We start from the raw sequence: 15,812 nt of genomic DNA on the forward strand, positions 1-15,812 counted from the left end.
TGTGATGTGACAAACAATTCTCTATTTAACTATTCAAGAAAACAGTCACAGAAGAGTTTTTTTGTTAAGTATCCAGCTGCTGCAAGATGATCTGAAGTTTATGAGAATGATAATGAAATAATTGTGAAGTATCTCTCTTTCGCTCTTGATATATAAGTAAACATGGCATATCCTTTTTGCAGAATGGTAGCCCATCTATATGTGCTTCTGGAGGCAGTATTTTAACTATTTTGCATTAAGATTAAGGCACTTTACAAGCTGTGCACAGTAAAAAAAATGTGATTGACTTGCAAGAGTATTTTTTTCAATCTTATCTGACAAAAAGGAAAAACTCTCACCATCCTTTTTTGTTTTGTTTTCTTTCTTCTACCACTTCTGCCATATCTTTCTTTTATAAGCCTTCCTCACTGGATAGTTTGTATGTTCAGAGATTAGAAAAAGTATTTCAGTAGCTTCAAAGGTCAAAGAGGTATATATCTGAACTCTGCAGTTATTTTTTCGCTTTTCATACACAGTGAGTGACAGATAAATCATGGACAACCATGTCAAGGTTGCAGTAAGGAGGAAAACTTATAACTGATTTAACTGTCCAGAGTCACAAGGGGCCCAATCTTGCTCTCATTGACTTCAGTGGTGTAAGAGAGAGCCCAGTGAGCCTGAAATTGCAACTTTAAGCATGCCTACAACTCCTGCTGAAGCCAAAGTGAGTTACGTTTGTGCAATGATCATAGGGATGGCCTGAATATAGGATAAAATGAAATCTCCAGCAAAGGATAAAACTCAGGGTTAATGCGTTGGGCCAGATCTTCAGCTGATGGAAATAGGCTCTATATCCAACTGTGCTGCACTATAGCTCAGTGCAGATGCTTTAAATGAGTGTGCAACATTATTTACCATAGCAAACAGGACGATGTGTCTAGGCACAATGATGTGAGTTAAGACAAAGGGCCAAATTCATCCCTGGTGTCAAAGTTCAAATACAATAGGGATTAATTTCACACAGAATTTCCAGATTTATGCCATACTCTTATTGTTACTTTTGTATAGTTTTTGTGTGTTAGTACTTAATTTTGCTTAAATGTTGTATACTTTTTATTGATAGACTAGAGGAAACTCTCCCAATTAAGTGTATATGTCCAGATGTGACAGAATATAGAGCAGAGGTGGGCAAACTTCGGCCCACCAGCTGTTTTAATGCAGCCCTCGAGCTCCCGCTGGGGAGCGGCATCTGGGGCTTGCCCTGCTCCAGCCAGGGAATAGGGTTGGGGGCCGCTCCATGTGGCTCCCAGAAGCAATGGCATGCTCCCCTCCCGGTTCCTATGCACAGGGCACCCAGGGGGCTCCTCTCTGCATGCTGCTCCCTACCCCAAGCGCCACCCCCACAGCTCCAATTGAAAAGATCCCCCTCCTATCCTCCAGACCCCTTGATCCTAGCCCAGAACACCCTCCTGTACCCCAAACCTCTCAGCCCCATCCCAGAGCCCGCACCCCCAGCTGGAGCCCTCACCCCCCAAACACCTGCCCCAGCCCTGATCCCCCTCCCACCCTCCAAACCCCTTGGTCCCAGCCCAGAGCACCCTCCTGCACTCCAAACCCCTCATCCCCAGCCCCACCCTAGAGCCCACACCCCTAGCTGGAGCTTTCCCGCACCCCAACCCCCTGCCCCAGCCCTGATCCCCCTCCTGCCCTCTGAACCCCTCAGTCCCATCCCAGAGCACCCTCTGACACCCCATACTCCTCATTCCCAGCCCCACTCCAGAGCCCTCACCGCCCCCCTTCCCCAGCACCCAACCCTCCCACCCCACCCAGGAGCCCCCTCCCACATCCTGAACTCCTCAGTTCTGGCTCCACCCAGAACCAGAGCCAGCAACCCATTCTGCACCCAACCCCAATTTTGTGAGCATTCATGGCCCGCCGTACAATTTCTATTCCCAGATGTGGTCCTCAGACCAAAAAGTTTGTCCACTCTGATACAGAGTGTCCTCTGAGGCCTGGTGTTTTGCCAAATTCATCCCTGATGCAACTCCAGCAAAGTCAGTGCAGTTAAATCAGGAATGAATTTACCTGACTGATCATAACAGCATCTCATCATAAGCAGGTATTTGGACAATTTTTTAAAATGTATCTTTCTAGACTAATGAGTCCTTTGGAAAAGTTTTGGTCTATTCTGTGAATAATACGTCAACAAATTTCAACATGCAAACTTGCTGGACTGCAAAATTTTCTTTGGATCTTAGTCCTGCATATCATATCAGGCCATAGTATGAAGCCATCATGATATTAATAAGCATATATATATATACACATACACACACACAGACACACACACACACACATTAAGAAACCCCAAACGCTTTTATTCACAATAGGGATGAATAATTTTAAAATAAAGATTTAAATAACTGATAAGAAAAGCTGCTTTCCAGGAGCACAGCAATAACAAAATCCACATCTCAACTTCATTCCCTACCCTGCCCATACACTTGTGTCTTTTAAGATGGCCAAATTGATTTGCTTTCAGCCTGGGCTAAAACTTGCAGGCCAGCCAAAGGTTAAAAAAACCACAACTTAACAACAAAGTTGTAGATCTCTGAATAACCTAGCACAAACATCAACAAACCCTTTAATATAGCAAGCCATATGGAAAAGGCTCATAGAATTATATAAGGATGATGCCAATAGGATTCAATATAAATTTAATAGGGTTTCATACAAATTGCTTAAAAAAAGTTACTGAATTTAATGGAGAATGATATCTTTTCTACGGGTTATTTTTAACCTTCCTATAGCATTCTACATCAGGAATACAATTTTCTTTTAAATTGCATAGTATGGTTAAAAATTCTATTGAAAGTTTATCATTATTTATTAAATTCTCCATAGCAATGCTAATAAGGGCTGCTCAGATATAAAGGAAATCCTTCTTATTCATTGTATAAAATATTAAAATGGAAACAATATTGGAAAAGGTAGTAATAGCCATTCTGGAAGGTTTAAATTCTAGTGTAGTGTTTCCCAAACGTGGGATGCCGCTTGTGTAGGGAAAGCCCCTGGCGGGCAGGGCCAGTTTGTTTACCTGCCACGCCCGCAGGTCGGCCGATCACGGCTCCCACTGGCCGTGGTTCGCTGCTCCAGGCCAATGGGAGCTGCTGGAAGCAGTGGCCAGTATATCCCTTGGCCTGCACCACTTTGGGAAACACTGTTCTAGTGGAATGGAACAGGAAACCAAAACAAGGATTGCAGGAAATCCAGTACCAATGCTCTTTGGCTCCAAGAAGCCCCAACAATGCTTCTAGCTGGTGGTGCCATGATGCGTCTCAAATTGTTTTCCCTTTTTTGTCTTTGTGTGTATCTAGCTATGTAAGCACCACAGGCAAATAGGTTGTGCAAGAAGGTGAGCCTTTTAAAATGTTTGTACTGTTCTCTGGTTTTAGTTCTTAGATTCTCCCCTCCCTCGCAAAACTGCATTCTTAAGTGATTTCGCCGATTTGGCTTAAAAAGATTACAGCCAGCAGAAGGTTTCTTATTCAGTACTGTATCTGAATTCCCTTTGAAAAAAAAAAAGAAAGAAAAAAAATAGTGCTGCCATGCTGCAGATCAAAAGAAAAGTAACAATTGCTAAAGTTTTGGCAAAGTTTTCTAGTTTTACCAACATTTCCCCCTTTGATTGGCTGTTTTTGTGAGGTTGAGTGTCTGATGATTGCATTTCCTCCTCTTTCTGAAACATACATACAGCAGTCTTATGGAGGAATGATATTTGTAACATTTGTTCCTGACTATCAGAAAAGAAAGATGATATGCAATAGAGTATTTGTGATTATAATTAGATCATTTTAGCCTTCCGTATAGACAGAGGAAAGCTGGCTAGGACAACGATCCACTGCATTTATCTGAAGGAAACTGGCGTCCTCAGACCCATTGCGCAATGAATCACCAAAGATACCTGTTGACCCTGATGGAAGATCATAAACTGGAAAAGAGTACAGAAATCGTTAATTAATACTGACCTACTGTCTGTAATAGTACACAAAAAAATAGCTGGAAATATGTATTTTTTACAAGCTGGGTACTTAAAGGTTCAGATGAATTGCTTACTATGAGGGAAAACCTAGTCCCATTGAAATCAATGGTAAAACTCCTATTGACTTCAATAGGACTAGGATGTCACCCACTGTGTATGTATAGACACACATTATATACATGCACACACAAATTATATGCGCTGTGTGTATGAATATGTGGATGGACAGATCCTGTGGAGTTTCCCATAACTGTGCAGTTTAGCTGAAGATCCTTTTATTTTATCAATATGCCTACTGCCCTTGGTTATGGGATTTCTACACATGCAATATAAGATAAAACCCAGCAAACTATTGCAAGATTATTCTGCAGTGGCAGAGGACCCTATCTTGCAAACACTAAATTTCAGTAGGACTGTGTGCAGCACTAGATGTGTATTCAGGAGAATAACTGCAGAGCAGGGTCCTTATTTTGAATTTTTAAATGCTTGTGTAGATGGCTGCCACGAATCTTAAAACTGGCAGTTAGGTTTATGATTGGGCTTTTAATCACCTCACACCAGGATTTAGATGTGTAGCACATTTTAAGTGAAATTCAGCCTGGTGCAGCGGGATGGCACATGGCCTATGTAATATTTATTAAGTCCCACTCAGGCCCTGAGGCAGTGTATCTACACTGCAATAAAACAACCGCGGATGGCCCGTGTCAGCTGACTCAGCCTTGCAGGACTTAGGCTGTGGGGCTATAAAATTGCAATGTAGCTGAGCCAAGGCCCAGGCTCTGGGACCCTGTGAGTGGGGAGGGACCCAAAGCTCCAGCCTGAGCCTGAATGTCTATACTGCAACTTTTTAGCCCCGTAAGCCCTAGTCAGCTGGCATGGGGGCTGGTGCAGGTGTTTTATTACAGTGTAGACATACCCAGAATAGATCATGGGCCTTGTGCGGGTACTCCACCCAGGTGTAAATCTGACTTTTTCAGGGTAACATGCAAATCCTTATAGGGAGCTGAGAGTGAACGAGAAAATTAAATCTTGATAGAATTGGTGTGTGCACCACAGGCTATTGTTGTCATGCACATCTAGATAAATGAATTCCTTGACTAAGAAAATTATCTTGGGCAAAAAAGTATAAAGCAAAACCAATGGATTAAGTCATCCTGATTAGATACTACAATCCTTCTAGGAGACTGCAGGAGCAAAAAGACTTCACAAGGCTCAGAGGACAGTATTTCAAAGTGAATACATGAGCTAGTGCATGTCTGACCCTGTACTGGATTCAGAATCTAGAGAAACATACAGCCAACACACAGTCTGTATGCATGCCAGATGTTATAGATATATGCCCAAACCAGATCTCCATAGCTAACACCCCACAAAGTTCCAATACACATCAGAACTTTGGAGTAGGGGGATGAAGCCCATCATCTCTGGTTGTAACTGAGAAGTCAGCAAAGCCTGGTTACATTTACAACTGGAATGTAGGTGTATAGGTATTTCTAGTTCACAATACTCACTTACCTGTAATACCAGAATGTGCTGAAAAAGCTCTGTGGAAAACATCAAACCCCGCCTGGCCCATCGACGTGGGAACTAGACAGTCTTCAAAAGGAGGGACCATATTACAAGAGCCGCCATGTTGTATGTTCCTCTGAGTGTCAGTGTAATGTGGAGGGCAGAAAGTCTGTAGTTGCCCATAAAAACCTAAAACAAAGAGCGGAGAGAAGACATTAAGATACCTTGATATTTTGTCTGGTTGGCTCAGATAGAGAGACAAAGAACAATAGCAACGACAAGCACAGTGGGTGAAACCCTGCCCACACTGATGTCAATGGCAAAACTCCCATTTATTGCAATTGTTTTTCTGCCTTAATATCTGATTCACTATAACATTCTCTGCAGTAATGCTTCCTCCATTAGATTTTGTCCCCACTGGCTCCTAACGACTTTAAATCCATCTTTGAACCATCCTGATTCTAACATCATCTTTGTGGAGGCAGCAGTTGATCAGGAGTCATTATAGGGAGATTGACGTTTTCATGAAAACACTTCCTTTCTTCTACAGTCCTGTTCAAAGATCTGACATCCTGCAAATGTCACTTAGCTTCAAGTTCAGGAAAAACTCTCATTAAAGATAAGGAAAGATTTGCCTGAATAAGGACTACATAAAACCATAGGATGTGTCCCTGGGTTTAAGGCGGCAGACTAAATCCTATCCAAGCGCTTGAAATTGACTCTAAGACTGTTGGAGATGGTGGAGACTGATGTACGAGGCTCTGAATGATTGGGCTGCACTCACAACATATACACACTCCCCCTTAGCTATTCCTGCATGTAGACATCAGGTCAGAGTCTAAGCTGGTGCAAATCAACACACCTTCATTGACTTCAATGAACCTATACTGATCTACACCAGTTAAGAATCTTGTCCATTATGTCTAAATCACTTAAACTCCTTAGAGGTTATTTAAAAAGAAGCCTAGTTTTTATGTTCTTTATTGACATTTTAATGACTATAACGGGCATACAAATATCCGGTGAGTTAATGTTCTACTATTATGGGTATCAAGTAACTGAGAGGAAACAATCTAGTATAGAGTGGGTGAGATGGCCATTCGTAGTGGGCAACAGACAGGGCGAATCTAAGGCCAAACAATTTAGTAAGGCATACAACAGAATGAGCTATCCCATGGAATCATGCTCCTTCCACCCACTTACAGATTTGCACGTTAGGTCGAGGTAACAGGATTATTTGCTGGGGTTCTGAACAGCTAAGACATTTATTTCAGGTTTCTAAAATGTGCTCCTCATGAGTTCTAAAGCAGGTGCCAAAGATAAAACCACCATTAGATCAAAAATATTTACAAATCAGCTCAATACCAACAAAAGGCTTTCCCCACCATTAGATGCAAGACCCCTCTTTCCACTCACTCTCTCCACTAGAAAAGCCTGGAAAAACAGATAGGGCTTCTTGGCCTTTTGGCTAAGAGAGGTGAAAACATTATCTAGTGCTCTGACCGTAATCAATTTAGGCTCTGGGAGACTCAGAGGAGAGAAGATGGAAGAAAATATCAAAGCTGAGGCCCCTACATAAACACCCATTATCAGCTCTCTCTCATTTATACCAACACTTACCAGCTTGAGTGCCTTGCCTGATCTGAACTGCTGAAGAATCACACAAGGAGAAGAGAAGTTTGAAAGGTAAACAGGGTGAAAACCACTGAGGGCTTTATAGTTTAAATCCAGTATCTTTAAACGAGCCCAGGAGCAATACAACCTCAGAAGATTTTGTAAGCAAACAATCCATTGTAGGGGCTGGTGTGCCATTTCTCATGCTGAAGAATATGTAACAGTAAGTTATAACAAAAAGCCATTGCAAGGAAAAATTACTCTATCTCAAAAAGCAACTTAAGAAATTTTCTGTATCTCAAGTTTCTTTCTCAGAAATTGCTATCAACAGAAATGCTGATGTGCTAGGCTGACTCTTCTAACTAGTACTGTTAACTAACTGTCATATGACACAGCCCTCCTTGAGTAATTTTCTTTTAACTTCTTAAAGTAAAATTTTTTTGCCTACCAGCACTAAAATCAGAAACAGCCCATCTCTGGACCAGGAGTGGTGCCAGGGTTTCTGACGCCCTAGGCGGTCGGCCATTTTGCCGCCCCCCGCGGGTCTGATGGACCTACCGCAGTCATGCCAGCGGACGGTCCGCTGCTGGAAAGGCTCCGGTGGAGCTGCCGCAGTGATGCCGGTGGGCGGTCCGCTGGTCTAAAGGCTCCAGTGGACCTGTCGCAGGCATGACTGCAGTAGGTCCGCCGGAGCCTTTAGACCAGCACACAGTCTGCCGAAATGACTGCGGCAGCTCCACCGGAGCCTTTCCAGCAGCGGACCATCCACCGGCATGACTGCGGTAGGTCCACCGGACCCGCGTGCTGCCCCCCCAGCAAAATAGCACCCCCAAAAAATTCTGGCGCCCTAGGCCATTGTCTAGGTTGCCTAAATGGTAGCGCCGGCCCTGCTCTGGACATATCTGCAGTAAATAAAGTGATCGCTGCAGATTTGGGGCTATGAATCAAATTTGGATGAAAAATCTCTTCTCAACCTGGAAGAAAAAAATTCAGTATCAAACTGGTTAATTGTAGTTGGGATGAGATGTAAAGTGAAGACAACTTTGCCAATTTGTGGTCATTAAAGATCCCAGTGGCTTTTCCTTATAGTAGCAAAAAGTATTATAGAGCAGGGAGGTGTTAAACCTGGTGTGACGGACACATCTTAGTTTGGGTACTCATCAGGGAGTGGCAAGTCAAATACATTAGCCCAATAGTGCAAACTTTAGTGCTGTTCAGCAGCCTAATATTGCACAAATACAATTCAGACAACGCTAGTCTCAGTCATAGCCAAACCAAATAATTATAAATGCATATTCATGATAACAGAGACTATTCAGCATCCATCTCTGGCCTCTGCTGATATCAAGGGACCATAGCAGACTCTGATTTTCCTGGAAGTTAGCTAGTCCTGGCAGATCTATGGATTGTCTATCCCCTAAAGAGTAGCCATCTTGGTGACATGAGTGGTTAAGAGAAGATGCAGGGCCTGCTGCTGACCCCTAAATAGCTAAGAAATGAATAGCTAGTTACCTGATGACATGGAAGAAGGTAGAAGACTACCTAAAGACAGCTGAAAGTAAAGGGCAACGCCATAAAGGGCTACTCATTGTCTCATGCAGGGCTGGATGGCTGATGTTCATTCTCATGATATTTATAGTTGGGAGAGATGTGTCTAAATATCATTAAATTATAGGTCACTTGAATATGAATATCAGCCTATTTGTCCATTACTAATGATTAAAGAGTGCCCAACCTGATTCATCCAGCACTGACTTATTTATAAAAGAATAATTTAAAAAAAATAAATACTCAATGCATTTCTACAACTGCAGAGATTATTAAAAAATAAAACCCTTCCGACCTAGGATTGTTTTGCAGGAGGGATTTTTGCACTTTGATGGCACCCTAACTTGCAAGAGCTCAAAGCACTCTACAAAACTGCTGTAGTCTAACTATGATCCAAATATATTTTCATTACTTTTCCTAGGAAAATGTCTACAAAGGACATGTGCTAAGTGTTTATGCATGGATGTATTTCATAAATATTAGTGGATAAAGCGGCAGAGAGGATACACTGAAAAACATGCTGTATCACTTTGTGCGGTACAATTGATTTCCTGCCAAGCTGGAGAAAAGATGTGCAATTTAGGAATTTTATGATTCTCATTATTTTTCCTTTGAGACTACAATCCTGTGGGCTCATTGAGGAAATATACCGATCTTGGCATGTGTCGCGTGTACATGTTTCAAAATGGAAAATTTAATACTTAAGTGGATACATATATGGGCCAACATTAAGAATGGGGAAAGCAATCTGAACCTTCACTTATAATTCAGAAGAGGACCTATTTGTCAGTTTGTAAAAGCAGAGAGGAGTTTGATAAGAAACTTAGGTTCGCACACATTGACATAACCAACCAACCAGTGTCCATACATATACACACACACACAATTTTGTCCATATAAAAAGGTTACATAGTATAAAAAGCCAGCAAATAAATTTTTTAAAGTTGCTTTAAAGTTTTGCTCTCAGATTATTTTCTTTGTCAGGGGAAGGAACATTGGCTTACCCTGAAAGAAGCAGAAAAACATTGCACAAATCTGACCCTTCCTTTAAAGCAGACAGCAAATGTGTGCTATAGGCATTGCTAACATACTGTGGGCTCCATCCCAAGAGAGGTTGAACACTCAACTCCCACTGCCTTTAGTAGGACTTGTGGGTTCTTAGCAACTCTTAGGACCAGGCTCATTGTTTTGAATACTTTTGTATTTAAAAAGTTTAATTGGAACAGAAATGAGCCAGCTTCCAAAGCATGTTAGCTATTTACAATAGATCTCCTCACTGCTCAGTGCTGACATTTAAGAAAAAAACTAGTAAAATAAAAAAGGAAAAACAATACTTTCCAAAACTTGATTTAGACCGTTACTATTGACAAACTTAAAAAGTGCTCTTAAAAACAACTGCTGTCTCAACCAGCATTGGGCCACATTGTGAAAGTTTACTGTTGAGTCAGACCAGTTACCAGAAACACAATCATTTCAATCTACAGTAGTCAGAGCCAGCTGGCAGGGCCCAGTAAGACGCATGCTGAAAATGTTCTTTCATTGCTCTGAACTTATTCTTTATTTGTGCCTTTTCACAGCATCCTATTCTTAATGCAGAACAGTCTGGCAATAACACTGACTATTGCAAATTGTAGCCTGGTGCAATCACTAACTGAGCCCCAAAGTAAGCGTAACAAGCCAAGTCCTCCTGTCCCTTCTCACTCACTGCTGAGGCAAAAGAATTTGGTCTGAGTAAGCATTGTACGTTTTGGCCCAATGCAAAGAGAACTGCTGTTTTGTACAGACATAATGGAGAAAAAAATAGAGAAAGCACACAAAGCATTTAATTAATTAACAAATTCATCAATCATTTTCAAGCTGGAAAGAGACAAAAACGCTGTATTCTTGGAATGCCTGTAGATAGTAAACACTGAATGTTAAAAAAAGATCTAATGAAATTTTCACGTATTCAAATATATGTATTTATATGAACACTTTATGTCACCAGCTTACACTCAGCTATTTCAGACCCAACCCAGCTTCATGCAAATCAGTGGGTATATATCAGGGTTGAACTTGTCCAAACGGGCTTAGGTTAAAAAAAGAGAAAAATCATATTATTACAGATAGGAGATATATTGTGGGAGAATAGCAAAGTGAAAAAAAGCAGCAACATTTTTGTTTGTTTTAGCAAACGTAGTACTAGTAAGAAAAAACAAGTGCTAGATGGACACAACCTTGCAGATTGTATGTCCAGCAGCAATATACCTCAGACAAGAAGGCAATTCAATCCCTTGCCATTCTTGGCCTCACAGTTGGGACTGCCCACAAGGGAGCTAAACTATGGTAGTGGTTTCTGTGTTGTGATACAACATCTTTAACAGAACGTCTAAGGGCTTGGTTACACTGGAGAGTTGCAGTGCTGGTGGTGGGTTTACAGCGCTGCAACTTACTCACCGTCCACACTGCAAGGCACATACAGCACTGCATCTCCCTGGCTGCAGTGCTGGCTGTACTCCTGCTCTGCCTAGGGTATAACGATTGCAGCGCTGGTGATGCAGCACTGCTCCGCCAGTGTGGCCACCAAAAGCGCTGTAATTGGCCTCCAGAGTATTCGGAGGTATCCCAGAATGCCTGTTCAGCCACTCTGCTCATCAGTTCAAACTCTACTGCCCTGGCCTCAGGTGACCCGTCCTTTAAATGCCCCGGGAATTTTAAAAATCCCCTTCCTGTTTGCTCAGCCAGGTGTGGAATGCAATCAGTGAATCTTTCCAGGTGACCATGCCTCCACGTGCCAAACGAGCCCCAACATGGAGCAATGGCGAGTTGCTGGACCTCATCAGTGTTTGGAGAGAGGAAGCTGTGCAATCACAGCTGTGCTCCAGCCGTAGCAATTACGATACCTATGGGCAGATATCAAGGTCCATGCTGGAAAGGGGCCGTGACCGGGACGCGGTGCAGTGCAGGGTTAAAGTAAAGGAGGTGCAGAGTTCCTATTGCAAAGCCAACGAGGGAAAACGCCGCTCCGGTGCTGCCGCCACGACCTGCCGTTTTTACAAGGAGCTGGACACTATACTTGGGGGTGACCCCACTGCCAATCCGACAACCATGATGGACACTTCAGAGCAAGTTTATTGGGAGAGCCACTGTGATCCTTGTCCCAGTCAGGCTAACGCGTCCGAGCCACTGTGCTGCGAGGGGTGGGGGGACCATTGCTGCACACAAGCAAGCTGCATAGGGGCCAGGGCCGAATCCACATTGCTGTAGAAGACCCTCCTGCTCTTCCCAGATGACCCGCAGCAGCGAGATATCTTCCAAAATTAACTCCTGTGGGAAATGTTGGGAGAGTGTTAACTGTAGGTGCCCCCTGCAGTAGTTTGCTTTCCCCAACGCACAGAAACCCCTGCACATCCCTGAAGCAATCAATCCTCCTTACTCACCATTTCCTGGCTCCTGTGGGTTATGTGCGCTCTGTTTGGTATGGGAAAAGTATCCTAAAGTGAAGACTGTAAACTCCTTCACCGTGTGGGAATAACTGTCTGGATGAGATTATAAACACTGCAGCCTAGGTTAACTGTTGCCATTTTTGCCTTTCGAAAAGTGTCCTTGACTACTTGACTGCCTGTATCATCCACTGCTCAGAGGTTACAAAACCTCAGGAAGAAGCCGCGAAAAAGCAAAGAAGACATGCTGAAAGCAGTTATGGATCACTCTGCCAGAGGGAGTAAAAAACTGCAGGACTGGAGGAAAAAACTTCAGGACTGGAGGGAAAGGGAAAGCAGGCTCCGCCAGAGAAACGCAGCGGCTAAGAAGAAAAGCACAAAGCAGCTGATAAGCATCCTGGCGCGCCAAGCGGACTCTATCCAGTCACTCGTAGCCATGCAGGCAGAGCACTACCATGCCAGTCCCCTCCCCCCACTGTCCCAAAGCTCTTTCCCTTGTGCCCCAGTGTCAGCTCCAAACCCCCTTCCCCAGCATCCAGGTTCTTACCACCACCAGCTGCCCCCAACACCTGTACGTTCACCAACTAGCCTTGAGAACTACAACCCTTACCCTCTGCTCTCAACCCCCATCACCATGCAGTATTTTCATCCTGAAGTGCAGCAGTCATTGCACAGCACTCCAGACAGGACATATTCAAACCTGTGACTGTACAGTTCACCACCCCATCCCCCTGCCCTTTTAGGTTCCCAAAATGTTGTGTGTCTGTCAAGAAAGTTATTTTCTTTTCAATAAATAAATTCTTGGCTTTGAAAACAGTCTTCATTATTGCAGAAAGTGAAAGACATCGTAGCCCAGGAAAGAAACAGGCACTGCAAATCATTTTAGGAAAAACAGATTCCTACTAACATTGTAACCACTGCACTTCACTCCCGTGCAAGGCACCAAACATTACTGCTGGTTTTCAGCCTCAAATTCCTCCCTCAAGGCATCCCTAATTCTTGTAGCCCTATGCTGGGTCTCTCTAGTAGCCCTGCTCTCTGGCTCTGCAAATTCAGCCTCCAGGCGCTGAACCTAGGAGGTCCATTCCTGACTGAATGTTTCACCCTTCCATTCACAAATATTATGGAGGGTACAGCATGCGGATATAACCGCAGGGATGCTGCTTTCCCCCAAGTCTAGCTTCCCATACAGAGATCGCCAGCGCCCTTTTAAACGGCCAAAAGCACACTCCACAGTCATTTGGCACCGGCTCAGCCTGTAGTTGAACCAGTCCTTGCTGCTGTCAAGCTTCCCCGTATACGGTTTCATGAGCCAAGGCATTAACGGGTAAGCGGAGTCTCCAAGGATCACAATGGGCATTTCGACGTCCTCTACTGTGATCTTCCGGTCTGGGAAAAAAGTCCCGGCCTGCAGCTTCCTGAACAGGCCAGTGTTCTGAAAGATTCGTGCATCATGCACCTTTCAAGGCCAGCCTGTGTTAATGTCAATGAAATGCCCACGGTGATCCACAAGCACCTGGAGAACCATAGAGAAATACCCCTTCCGGTTAATGTACTCGGATGCTAGGTGGGATGGTGCCAGAATAGGAACATGCGTCCCATCTATCGCCCCTCCACAGTTAGGGAAACCCATTTGTGCAAAGCCATCCAGAATGTCCTGCACGTTCCCCAGAGTCATGGTTCTTCTTAGCAGGATGCGACTAATGGTCCTGCAAGCTTGCATCAACACGATTCCAACGGTCGACTTTCCGACTCCAAACTGGTTCGCGACCGATCGGTAGCTGTCTGGAGTTGCCAGCTTCCAGATTGCAATATCCACCCGCTTCTCCACTGGCAGGGCAGCTCTCAATCTCCTGTCCTTGCGCCGCAGGGTGGGGGCGAGCTCCTCACACAGTCCCATGAAAGTGGCTTTCTCATCTGAAAGTTCTGCAACCACTGCTCATCATCCCAGACTTCAATGACGATGTGATCCCACCACTCAGTGCTTGTTTCCCGAGCCCAAAAAGCGGCGTTCTACGGTGCTGAGCATTTCCATTACTGCCACAAGCAATTTAGTGTCATACGCATCAGGGGACTTGATATCATCGTCGGACTCCTCACTGTCACTTTGGAGCTGAAGGAATAGCTCAACTGCCAAATGTGATGTGCTGGCGACACTCATCAGCAAAGTCCTCAGCAGCTCGGGCTCCATTTCCCACAGAAATCACGCTGCACAGAAACCGTTGGGAGACTCACAATGGCGCCAAATGTGGACGGAAAAACAGTGACTGCTGGGATGTGAAGCAACGCACCACGGGGCGTTGGGACAGGAAGCGGAATGACCCGCACCCTTCTGTCCCGTTCCCACAACCCACGGCGCCAAAATGGGACGAGGTGCTCTGTGGGATAGCTGCCCATAATGCACCACTCCCAACAGCGCTGCAAATGATGCAAATGTGGCCACACTGCAGCGCTGGTAGCTGTCAGTGTGGCCACACTGCAGCGCTTTCCCTACACAGCTGTACGAAGACAGCTGTAACTCCCAGCGCTGTACAGCTGTAAGTGTAGCCATACCCTAAGAGGCTGGTTTAATGAAGTTCCAGTAGCAGAATCACTCCGTAGGTCTATGGTTATAGACTATTTGCACTGTAACAAAATTATTATACATCTCAGTTTAGTGAGGGATACTGGGGATGAAGCATCAAAATGGAAGAAACCAGCTGGACTTTCCAATCCAGCTGGAGTTTGCAGGATTAGGAAAAACATCTTTTTATACACTGAGCAAGTTAATGTGTAAGTCACTGAAGAACAGTAAACACAGAATCCACTCTGCCTTTTTTTTTTAATAACTAAATAGAATAAGAGTAGTAGTGCAATTTAAGTTGGAGTCTGGAGCTAACTAATAGTTTATTTGTATTTCTAGCCATTCCTCCAGTTCTCATGATAAACTGATAAAACAGCAAGCGCAGAAACAAATAAGACCTATCTTAAAATAACTCTGTCTGATCTACATAAAAATGAACATCTAATTCATATCCTATCACAGCACACAAAGGAACCATGTACTGTAAACGCTGATTAATAATGGAGCCAAAGCATTACCTTTGGCGATACCAGGGAAAGCTGAAGAGACAGCTGATTTACTGCTCCCTGTAGACACTCAAGAATGTAATAAAATACATATGATAAGATAAAAAGCAAATGCAATTCCTGTCAAACCACTGTAACATTCCAAATGTTTATAGCAAAGGTTCATACTGTGGCACTGTGCCCCAGATGGTGTGGTGGGTCTAGGCCAAGTCAGTCTCATTTTGTTTTGTTTTATTTGTTTAACACATCAACCTCATTACCACTAAGCCAGATGTTTCTGAGTTTGCATTTTATTTTAAATAACCACCACCTCCCTCCGTTCAAATTTATTCAATACTATTAATTACCCATCCACTTGACATGGCAAATCCCAGCTGTAAACATTGGAATTATAGAACATAGTGTTTCATTAATACCACCAGGCATGGCGGTTTCACATAAGGATTGAAAACAGGATTATATTTTTATTTATATTATATCTATATCTATATATATTACACACACTGTTATTTCAATTGTGTTTCCTTTATTTTAAGTGCTGCAGTCAAAGATTGATGACTTCCGGACACAAGGCAAGCAGTTATTTTCTGGCATGATAATGTTATTTCCTGACAAAAATGAGATGCTTA

The 15,812-nt window shown here is 43.5% G+C and overlaps 1 protein-coding gene across 4 annotated transcripts in view; it reads right to left on the minus strand.

Moving 5' to 3' along the window:
* Positions 1 to 3,155: 3,155 nt before the first annotated feature.
* Positions 3,156 to 15,812, minus strand: part of GLIS3 (GLIS family zinc finger 3) — a 280,584-nt gene continuing 267,927 nt past the window's right edge. For all 4 annotated transcript variants that reach the window (XM_030567466.1, XM_030567465.1, XM_030567464.1 and 1 more), the window contains 2 exons: positions 5,537 to 5,719; positions 3,156 to 3,970 (listed from right to left, as the gene is read on the minus strand). In XM_030567466.1, coding sequence (XP_030423326.1) covers positions 3,834 to 3,970; positions 5,537 to 5,719 — 320 coding nt within the window. In that variant the 3' untranslated portion in view covers positions 3,156 to 3,833. The remainder of the gene's footprint in view (positions 3,971 to 5,536; positions 5,720 to 15,812) is intronic.

Source organism: Gopherus evgoodei, chromosome 6 (genome assembly GCF_007399415.2).
Source record: "Gopherus evgoodei ecotype Sinaloan lineage chromosome 6, rGopEvg1_v1.p, whole genome shotgun sequence".
NCBI lineage: Eukaryota > Metazoa > Chordata > Testudines > Testudinidae > Gopherus > Gopherus evgoodei.